Below are 12,006 nucleotides of genomic sequence, written 5' to 3' on the forward strand. Positions count from 1 at the left end.
GAATCCTGAAGAGTACATTTTGGAAAGTACAACAGAAAATTTCCTCCATGTTATGTGCATTTGTTCATTGTGAGTGAGGTTATTGTGGCCAGACATGGGCCTATAGTTCTGACCAAAAGAGCACAAGGAAGAAAGCAGATGTGCACAGTATGTCGGTCTGCTGCATGAATTTGGTCAAATGTTTTATTGTTATTGTAATTTCCCTTTGTGGCCCTGAGCAGTATGAACACAACAACATACAACGTATTAGGTACACCCATCTAGTACCTGGTCGGACCCCCTTTGCCTCCAGAACAGCCTGAATTATTCGGGGCATAGACACTTTGCTCAATTGGTATCATGGGACCTAAAGTGTGCCAGGAAAACATTCCCCACATCACTACACTGTTGCCACCAGCCTGTACCATTCAGGATGGGTCCATGGACTCATGCTGCTTACACCATCAGCATGATGCAACAGGAAATGCTGGAGACGCTTCTTCTTGTTTTTAGCTGATAGGAGTGGAACCCTGCATGGTCGTCTGCTGCAATAGCCTCTTTGGGACGAGTTGTGCGTTTTGAGATGTCTTTCTGTGCACCACTGTTGACCTGAGACAATATTTGTCTGTTTTATGGCTCGCCTGTTAACTTGCACAATTCTTGCCATTCTCCTTTGACCTCTCTCATCAACGAGCTGTTATCTCCCACAGACAGGACTGCCAATAGCTGGATGTTTGTCACACCATTCTCTGTAAACCCTAGACACTGTCGTGTGTGAAAAGCCCAGAAGGCCGGACATTTCTGAGATACTGGATCTGTCATGCCTGGCACTGACGATCATACCACGCTCAAAGTCGCTTAGGTCACTCGTTTTGCAGGTTCTAACATTCAATCGAACAGTAACTGAATGTCTTGCTGCCTGTCTGCCTGCTTTATTTAGCAACCACGGTCACTGTCTGTAGGAGCGATCCATTTTCTTGAACAGGGTGGTGTACCTAATAGGCTGACTAGTATGTTAGCACTGTCAGTTCTCTATCCTCTCTAGCGAATTTGTGCATGCAGCTATATGCTGTCTGATATACAATGCATCTGTGTGTGTGTGCGTGTGTGCATGTTTGTGATCGTACATGTGTACATACGTGTGGAGACTCCACCTCGGTGGACTGTCTGCTCTGAACACTGATGAGGGTCCTGAATAAGTAATTAATCCTCTAGAGGTGCAATGAGAGAATGGGAAAAACCACAAACCCACACACAGAGAAGATTGCCACTATTCCCACTGTGCAAAGTGAGACACTCTTTGTAAATGGCACGGTTCACCTCCCTTTAAAAATCCAGTTTGACATTTGGCATGGCTGCAGCTACAGCTGTTGGCTTGTTAATTCTCTGTGGAGACCCCGGCATCCCTCCCCCTTTAATTTGCCTGTTCTGCACAACATCTCTGGAGAGGCTTCCCTCCACATTTCTCTGGGGGATGCACACCCGCCACTAACTTCCCTGGCTGTAACCCATAAACAGAGAAAATCTGTGTATTGAAACTGAAGCATTGGTAGGTATTACAACAGAAATTCAAACACCTGTTAAAACACATTACATTTTTTGGCTTATAACAAAAGGAAAAAAGCTGTTTGATGCTGATCGCTGAAAGCTTTTCACATTTACTGCCACTGAAATAGCCTTGAACATGCCAGAGTGGAGAATGAACTGACAAACCTGTCCAATATCCTTTAGAGAAGGGAGGCACTACTGTCACTTTTCCAGGAAGGCCTTTTGGACCTAAACGTCAATGTTGTGAGCAAAAATGTAATAAAATAATCAGTTAATCAGTTCAACTTAGTTACAGTTGCACCTGACTCTGATGTTCCTGTGTTTTTTGGCTGTACTGTTTGTCTCTGCTTCTCTTTCAGACATCCGTGGACTGCAGACCTTCCTGGACCAGGCGTCTCGGCAGGGTCTGGACGTGTCTCTGCAGAGGGTGGACCGCAACGTGAGCAGGGTGTTCACCAACCTGTTCAGCACCATGCGGACTGAGGAGCTCAACCGCTACCGGGACACGCTGCGCCGGGCCGTGCTTCTCATGAGCCCCCGAGGAGCACAGGTGTTCATCCACCAGGTGAGGGGTGTGGTCACCAGCATGGTACCCTCTGTTCTGTTTGGGATTAACTGAAAGGTCAAATGGTGATGTTATTTCGATATGGGGAAATCTCAAATGACCCTGCAGAGGGAGTTGAAATGTGGAGATGAAATGAGATGTACCGTATCACAGGCCAACTGGACAGTGAAACAGGTGAATGCCCTACATATCCCAGAAAGAATTTCAACTGGTTATCATCCTGAAAATTAATCATACACACTGTATATTAATAAATTACAACACAGATTGTGAATACACCAGGGCTTTAAAGTTTTGACACCCCTTTGATCTCCCCCCTGTGAATTCCACAGAATCTGTTTTTCTCACTACTAGGTTTAGGCAGATTGTGTGTGATTTGATCTCCATTTCAATTAATTGAGGCTTTTGGGGGTCATAAAAAAAAGAAAGTTCCCGTCTTGTAGCTCATGACTGTTTTGACAGGTGAGGTGCTTCCTGCCGTGAGACATGATCCACAACTCAAAGTCTTGGTGGATATGTGCATACCTGCATGCTCAAGTGCATGTTATATATTTTCCTATCTTAACTTGATATGACTGGACACATTAGCAGAATCTTTTTTAATATAACAAATCATGGGGTAGCCTAGGCCTACTCTGCTGACACTGACAAACAGATCAATTTAACTTTTTATAGCTGCAGGGGCAGTATTGAGTATCTTGGATGAAAATGTGCCCATTGTAAACGGCCAGCTCCTCAGTCTCAGTTGCTATTATATGCATATTATTATTAGTATCGGATAGAAAACATTCTGACGTTTCTAAAACTGTTTCAATTATGTCTGTGAGTATAACAGAACTGAGAAAGTCCACTTCCTGTTTCTATTTTCAACCAAGCTCTCATTGAAATTACAGTGAAATATGGATGAGTTTTCACTTCCTATACCTTCCACTAGATGTCAACAGTCAATAGAACTTTGTCTGATGACTGTAATGTGAAGGGGGGTCGAATGAGACAGGAAATAGTCACCGCTGCTACGAGCTGACCATGCTTTCACCATGCGCGTTCACAAGGGAAGGACCTGCGTTCCACCGGTCATCTGAAGTGTTACGGAACTTTTGGACATTTCGTCACGTTATAGTGGACGCGCTTTGTGACTTCGGAATTGTTTACCAAACGCACAAAGTAGCTAATTGGACATAAATAACGGACAATTTCGAACAAATCAAGCATTTATTGTGGACCTGGGATTCCTAGGACTGCATTCTGATGAAGTTCATCAAAGGTAAGGAAACATTTATCATGTATTTTCTGGTTTCAGTTGACTCCAACATGGCGGCTAATTTGGCTACTGATCTGAGCTCCGTCTCAGATTATTGCATGGGGATTTTTTTATATAAATATGAACTTTATCAAAGAAAACATGCATGTATTGTGTAACATGAAGTCCTATGAGTGTCATCTGATGAAGATAATTCAAGATTAGTGATTAATTTTATCTCTATTTCTGCTTTTTGTGAATGCTATATTTCGCTGGAAAATGCCTGTGCTTATTGTGGTTTGGTGGAGAACTAACATAATCGTTTGTAGTGCTTTTGCTGAAAAGCATATTTGAAATGGACACTTTGGTGGGATTAACAACAAGATTAACTTTAAAATTATATAAGACACATGTATGTTTTAGGAATTGTAATTATGAGATTTCTGTGGTTTGAATTTGGCGCCCTCTAATTTCAGTGGTAGTTGTCATATCGATCCCGTTAGTGGGATTGCAGCCATAACAAGTTAAATAACCTTGTCTTGAATGCAACCATCTAATCTAGGTCTACGAAAAGGGGACACAAATTGTACAATATGACGTCCATCTAGGCTGGAAGAGGACATTATGCCACATTCAAAGAACTGGGAACTCGGAAATCTAGACTTCCGACTTCAGTACATTCAAAACAACTGGGAACACGGGGACAAAAACGAGCTCAGACTGAATAAAAAATTGTAAAAATCAATGGCCATCCAACTTGGAATTCCACGTCGGAAACTCAGGCATTTTTCTAGAGCTCTGACTTTCCGACCTGAAGATCACTGACGTCACGATTTGAAAGTTCCCAGTTGTCTTGAAAGCACCATTATTGTCCAAAAAAGACTCCAGTGGCACTGACCTAATTATAATTTGTTGAGAACTTCATTCATAAGAGGAAGGAAACTGTACATTGCAGCAAAGGACGAAGGCCTCAATGGAATATGACAACCTCCTGTGTTGACTATTTTTTGTTCCAGTCTAACAATATATTGAATCTTTATATGACACTAAAATACCTGAATGAATTAAGCAATGGTATACTGTAGGTGACATGAGGAAGTGATATGCGAACATCAGGTGTGCTTTTCATTTGTTTATGTTCTGTAGGTTAACCAGCTGACCTCTATCAAGACACCAATGTCGACTGTAAAGATTAACGATGCTGCAGCAGCATCAGTTTCTACTTCTACTACTTTGTCATTTTCCAGATATGACAGGAGACATCCCTCAGTTAGACAAAATGGTTGTCATATGCTATGACTTGGTCAATCTGAATGATTCTGTTGTGCCGTTTGAGAAAAGAGCACCTTCACCTTGTCAGCATGACAAAAGTGCACCCTTAAACCGAATGAAGGTTGTAGCAATAGCTACTGACTTAACAGAAACATAGTTTCACAATAATTTATTTATGTTCACATGTACACTGCCGGTCAAAAGTTTTAGAACACCTACTCATTCAAGGGTTTTTCTTTATTTGGACTATTTTCTACATTGTAGAGTAATAGTGAAGACATCAAACTATGAAATAACACATAAGGAATCATGTAGTAACCAGAAAAGTGTTATATATTTTAGATTTAAGATTGTTCAAATAGCCACCCTTACCCTCGATGACAGCTTTGCACACTCTTGCCATTCTCTCAAAGTTCCCACATATTTTTACTTCACTCTGCAATCTGATTATTCCCAAACTAAATTTGGTTGAGGTCGGGGGATTGTGGAGGCCAGGTCATCTGATGCAGCACTCCATCACTCTCTTTCTTGGTAAAATAGCCCTTACATAGCCTGGAGGTGTGTTGGGTCATTGTTCTGTTGAAAAACAAATGATGGTCCCACTAAGCCCAAACCAGATGGGATGGCGTATCGCTGCAGAATGCTGTGGTAGCCATGATGGTTAAGTGTGCCTTGAATTCTAAATAAATCACAGACAGTTTCACCAGCAAAGCACCGCCACACCATAACACGTCCTCCATGCTTTGCGGTGGGAAATACATACACGGAGATCATCCGTTCACCCACACCAAGACACAGCGGTTGGAACCAAAAATCTAAAATTTGGACACCAGACCAAAGAACACATTTCACCGGTCTAATGTCCATTGCTCGTGTTTCTTGGCCCAAGCAAGTCTCATCTTATTATTGGTGTCCTTTCATAGTGGTTTATTTACAGCAATTCGACCATGAAGGCCTGAATCACGCTTGATTCTCCTCTGAACAATTGATGTTGAGATGTGTCTGTTACTTGAACTCTGTGAACCATTTATTTGGGCTGCAATTTCTGGGGGTGGTAACTTCAATGAACTTATCATCTGCAGCAGAAGTAACTCTGGGTCTTCCATTCCTGTGGCGGTCCTCATGAGAGCCAGTTTCATCATATCGCTTGATGGTTTTTTGCGACCGCACTTGAAGAAACTTTCAAAGTTCTTGACATTTTCCGTATTGACTGACCTTCATGTCTTAAAGTAATGATGGACTGTCATTTGTCTTTGCTTATTTAAGATGTTCTTGCCATAATATGGACTTTTACCAAATAGGGCTGTCTTCTGTACAAATAATTTAATGTTAACACAAGGCATGTAAACAATCTAGTATAATGATTAGCCCAGTGGTTCTTAACCTGGGTTCGATCGAACCCCAAGGGTTCGGTGAGTCAGTCTCAGGGGTTCGGCGGAGGTCAAGACACACATCTGACTCATATGATTCATGATGACACGCCCCGCTTGGCCATCATCATTAAGCCAGCTTGCTGTATTCGTGCGCTATGTGAAAGACGATGTGATAAAGGAAGATTTTTTATTTTGTTAGACTCTTACAACAACAACTAAGGCAGCCAATGTGAAGAAACTTGTGGATGACTTCTTCAAAGACAACAATCTTTCGTGGGTATGGTTTCTGCAGTTTGTTTCGGACGGAGCTCCAGTCATGCTGGGAAGAAAGTCTGGTTTTGGTGCGCTAGTGAAAGCCGATGCACCACACATCATTGTTACGCATTGTATTCTGCACAGGCATGCGTTGGCAAAAAAACCTTGCCTCCAAAACTGGCAGAAGTATTACAAATTGTATTGGAATGTGTGAACTATGTGCGAACTAGTGCTCTGAGGCACCGCATCTTCAGTGAGCTGTGTAAAGAAATGGGCTCTGAATTCGAGGTACTTCTGTACCATTCTAACGTTCGGTGGTTATCCCGGGGACAGGCGCTGAATCGTGTTTTTGCCGTGCGTGTGGAATTAGCCCTGTTTTTGCAAGAGCACCAACATTGTCATGCAGATTGCTTAAAAAATTCTGAGTTCATTCTCATTTTAGCGTACATGGCTGGTATCTTCGCAGCTCTCAATCATCTCAATCAAAACATGCAGGGCGGTGGAGTCAACATCATCGAAGCGGAGGAAAACCCAGACACTTCAGAACAAACTTCCTTTTGATATTTGTTGGGAGACTGTTGTTCCATATAGTGAATCTATTATTCAATGCATTTGTATTGGCTAATAACAGTAAGGACAAATAAAATGTTTCATTAAACAATTTGTTTATATTTGTTTCTGATACTTCAAGTGGTCTTAAAATTCAAAATCAAATAGCAAAATGGTCCTTGGTATGACCTTCTTAAAACAATTCCATATAGCTTAGTAGAACACCCCCTCCTCATCCACCCAGCATAGACAGGGCTTAGACTGTTTATTGCTGTCAAATTCTGTCCATCGTTCGTATGTGTTTTCCTTGTTTTAGTGTTGGTCAGGACGTGAGCTGGGTGGGAATTCTATGTTGTGTGTCTGGTTTGTCTATTTCTATGTTTGGCCTGATATGGTTCTCAATCAGAGGCAGGTGTTAGTCATTGTCTCTGATTGGGAACCATATTTAGGTAGCCTGTTTTGTGTTGGGTTTTGTGGGTGATTGTTCCTGTCTCTGTGTTTGCACCAGATAGGACTGTTTAGGTGTTCACGTTTCTTGTTTTGTATAGTCTGTTCATGTATAGTCGTCTTTATTAAAAACATGAATAACCACCACGCTGCATTTTGGTCCGCCTCTCTTTCACCAGATAAAACCCTTACAATTGCAAAAAAACAATGGGATAGATACATCTTTCCTTTATCTCTCAGATATAGGACAGACATTTCAGAACAAACTTCCTTTTGATTGTTTGTGGGGCAAAAGCATTATTCAATGCTTTTGTATTAGACAGGGCTTAGACTCTTATGGGTTAAAGACCATTTATGATTGATCGGAAATGTGGTCGGAGGCTCCGTATGGAGGGTGTGGCGCAATTGTGGAGCCTCTTGAGGCATGCAGAGGACAAATGTAGCTCCATACCGCATCGCGGTGCTCCTCCCAAAAACTGTAAGAATGCGGAGGGCTCCACATTGATATAATTGGTTGACGGTAGGTGGGGGCGGGAGGTCCTGTATAAACACAAACTCACTTCCTTGACAACTTCCTGCTCAACAGCTTTGCTCCACGAATGCCCTGAATTCTACAGGGGCTGTATCACCGTAAATGCTGTACGGTGATATGGCTTTTGAGTAACCCTATGTGCTCAAAGCTGTTTTTATCCTGGAAAAAGTTATGATACCTTATTGATGTTTAATATGGATATCTTTATCATCCTCATCCTCTCCCATTTCGCAACCATAGGATTGGCCATAAGAGGCAGAATTGATGCCCACTCCAAACTGAAAAATCATATAATTACAAAACATTAAGAACACCTTCCTAATATTGAGCCTCAATTCGTCAGGGCATGGACTCTACAAGGCACATGTCCCACAGTTGTGTAAAGTTGGCTGGATGTCCTTTGGGTGGCGGACAATTCTTGATACACATAGGAAACTGTTGATAGTGAAAAACCCAGCAGCATTGCAGGTCTTGACACAAACCGGTGGGCCTGGCACCTACTACCATACATACCCCTTTCAAAGGCACTTAAATCTTTTATCTTGCCCATTCACCCTCTGAATGGCCCACATACTGTACATAATCTATGTCTCAATTGTCTCAAGGCTTAAAAATCTGTCTGTAACCTGTCTCCTCCTCTTCATCAACATTGATTGAAGTGGATTTAACCAATTACAGCTTTTACCTTTTACCTGGATTCACCTGGTCAGTCTGACATGGAAAGAGCAGCTATTCTTAATTTTGTGTACACTCAGTATATACCCCTGAACGTTATTGTAATGTCTCATAACTGTTTTCTAATCAAAATCTTAAGATGTTTGATTGTTTTCATTCACAGTTACATTTTTCATGTTTTTGTGCCACAGCAGCTTAGACCCAGCTACATTTATGGAAGTAAACCATATGGCTATGGTAAACAGTTAACCACTGAACCAAATTGTGTTTTCAGATTGTGTATTTTGGGATGAAATAGTGCAGCTAGCGAGTTTTGGATTTCTAATCCCTTTTAACACTAAAGCTCTATAGGCCAATGGCCACTGAAAAAAAAAAGTCCTTCTCCTTCCTTGACTTCCTAAATGTTTGTATTTTACATTGCTCATTTGTCAAAATTTTGAAATCACAAACAGAAGAGTAATTTGAGTCTTTTCAGCAGCACAATTGGTGGCTGAATAAATAGTTTTTTGCCCCACTGTATTTATAGTTGTCCACAGTCGGAACCGTCCAAGGTGGTGATGCTAGTCGGGCGGGCAGGTGCGGGCAGCGAACGGTTGAAAAGCATGCATTTGACTTTACTAGCTTTTAAGAGCAGCTGGAGGCCACGGAAGGAGTGTTATATGGCATTGAAGCTCGTTTGGAGGTTAGTTCGCACAGTGTCCAAGGAAGGACCAGAAGTATACAGAATGGTGTCGTCTGCGTAGAGGTGGATCAGGGAATCACCCGCAGCAAGAGTGATATCATTGATACCTACAGAGAAAAGAGTCGGCCCAAGAATTGAACCCTGTGGTACCCCCATAGAGACTGCCAGAGGTCCGGACAACATGCCCTCCGATTTGACACACTGAACTCTGTCTGTAAAGTAGTTGGTGAACCAGGCGAGGCAGTCATTAGAAAAATCAAGGCTATTGAGTCTGCCGATAAGTCTGCCGAATGACAAATGGATGGGCAGTAATTGTGAACGTTACTTCACATTTTAATTTAAATTAGGCCTTAGTTAATGATAAGGAGGGTAAAGAGGATGATTTAATTTTCAAAGATAATGATGAGTTTGTGTTAGGCCTATTTATCAGCTCTGGTGCTCATGTTTATAGCAAATAATTTGACCACTAGAGTTGATATCATTTTCTTTTATGTTTTACTTTGCAAAAAGGAGCTGTTACGGGTTTTATTTACTATAACTCTATTACTAATCAAATGTATTGTAAAGGAAATGAAAACATGCTACGTAGGCCTTTAGAATACTGCAAAAAGTATCCTTGTCTCTATCCGAGTCGATGAGCGAAGGAAAGCAAACGATGCCAGTCCACCAAATGAACGACAAATGGATGAATGGGTGATAATTGTGTTACTTCACAATCAAATTTAAATTAAGCCTAACTGAATAAGGAGGGTGAAGAGGTGTAATGATGATACAACCATAGTGTAATAATAAGTTTGTGTTATGCTTATTCATCATCGTTGGCACTCGTGTTAATAATTTGATTGCGCGCCTTGCTGTTAAGAGTAAATGAGTGAAGAGGTGTGGAGTCAGGCGCAGAGAGCAAAAGATGTGGGGGAAAAAACACGCTTTAATGTCCTGGAAACATAACATGAACAAAAGTGGAAACACAAATGAACAGAAATATAAACGGACAGCGTGAAACCGAACTGCCAACAAAATTACACTCAAACAAGGAAACAGGAGAACAAGCCCGCACGAAACAGAAGCGGGCTGAACAGACTATATATAACCCTATCCTAACAACCAAACAAGAAACAGGTGCTACCAATGAGACAGAACTAAACGAACACAGAACAACGGATCGGCGATAGCTTGTAGACCGGCGACGACGAACGCCGAGCGCCACCCGAACAAGAAGGGGAGTCACCTTCGGTAATATTCGTGACACTTGCGGGTTGATACCGTTCTCGTTGACATTTTACTTTGTAAAAATAAGCTTTTACGATATTACTAATCATATTTATTGTAAGGAAACAAAAACAAGCTACATGTTGCAGTAGGCCTTCAGAATAATGCAAAACATCTGGGACTCTATCCAAGTTGATGAGCAAGGGGAAACAAATAATACCAGTTAGCCTAAACAGCTGGCCCATTGAAACTACACCCAAACTATACTGAAACTAATTTCTCACAAAATAGTTAGCCTTTAGACAAGATTACATTTACAATAGTCTAATGAGTGACAGTATTATCAGTTGTCAAATTGTAATTGACAGATGCAGGGAAAAGAGCATCACTTTATCAAATCGTCTTTCAGAGTCACATGCAGGTAAACCATTTAGATTTCTGTATAGTATTAGAAAGAGCACATGCTGCAGTTTCTATGACACTTACCTTGGTCAAATAACTCCAAATTCAAGAGGTGCAGCTCTATTTCCAAAAGTCCTTTTTTCCAAGAATATCTGTGCTGTCCATGCTTTCAGAATCATTCTTTTGTTTTCTTTTTTCAACACAATTTCTCATTTCCACAATGCGTCTTTAGACCTGCGAAAACAAAATTATAATGGACTTCTTTGTGGTGGAGTTGAACTAGTGGTTTTCTGTTTTTACTTATAGCCTACAGTAGAGTAACATAAACTAATAAAATACTATTTTGTTTTTTAAAAGTTGTTTTTTTAGTTTTCTAATGTTACCTAAGACCTTTATAAACACAACCAAATAATTATTCTTCTAATAGCATATATACAACTGTCGAAAATTGGCTTTAGGCATACATGTTTCACTTGGACTTTGTAGAATTATACAAACATATCCTTGACTCTATCTAAACAAATATCTATTGTTGTTATACTTTTACATGGATATATTTCTTCATGTAATTCATACTCTACAATTGTTTATGCTCTATTTATCAAGCTTTGGTGCTTACAGTATGTTTGTACACCCTGCAGGTTGATATGCATCTGATGCGTCTGCTAAATGGTATTCCCGGCAGCGTTCTCTCGTGGGTACTTACAGGCTGAAAGGCCATGCGGTTCTAGTGTTAAACATTGGATTTGCCTATTTCTTCTGCATCCGTAGATACCAAGTCTGTGTGATTAATGGGGGCTGACCTAGAGCAGTATTTTTTGAGACAAGGGCAGATCCCGAAGGGGGCCGGGTCTTTTATACAAGAGTTCAAATGGTTTGAGCTACAAACTATTAAAAGCTATCTATGAAAATATGAGACTCTCACAAACAATAACACAAGTCATTATAAGGTAAGGGGTTGTTCTACATAGAAGATCATTGGAAATCACATGACATTGTTTTTATAATACGTAATAAACTCACAACCTTCACACATTTGTCACTGACTAGTTGGATATGAATTTCCCATTTAGCAAATAATTGATGTACTTACAGCATTCATATAAATTCATTTTATTAGGTTTATACTTTGGCAGGCCTTATTTTCTATTGGCATTTGTCAATAAAACAAATTTATGCAACTATCTATGTCAAAATGTTTTGTGTTCTACTTGTTCTGAAAATAAAATGGTAAAACACCTAATTATTAGGCTAAATATAAGGGCTAGACATGCAGAT

The 12,006-nt window shown here is 40.7% G+C and overlaps 1 protein-coding gene across 1 annotated transcript in view; it reads left to right on the forward strand.

Moving 5' to 3' along the window:
- Positions 1–12,006, forward strand: part of LOC118369764 (glutamate receptor ionotropic, delta-1-like) — a 353,361-nt gene that overhangs the window by 250,632 nt on the left and 90,723 nt on the right. The window contains exon 4 of the mRNA XM_035754436.1: positions 1,887–2,092. Within this exon, the coding sequence (XP_035610329.1) occupies positions 1,887–2,092 (206 nt within the window). The remainder of the gene's footprint in view (positions 1–1,886; positions 2,093–12,006) is intronic.

The sequence above is a fragment of the Oncorhynchus keta genome, chromosome 36, assembly GCF_023373465.1.
Source record: "Oncorhynchus keta strain PuntledgeMale-10-30-2019 chromosome 36, Oket_V2, whole genome shotgun sequence".
NCBI lineage: Eukaryota > Metazoa > Chordata > Actinopteri > Salmoniformes > Salmonidae > Oncorhynchus > Oncorhynchus keta.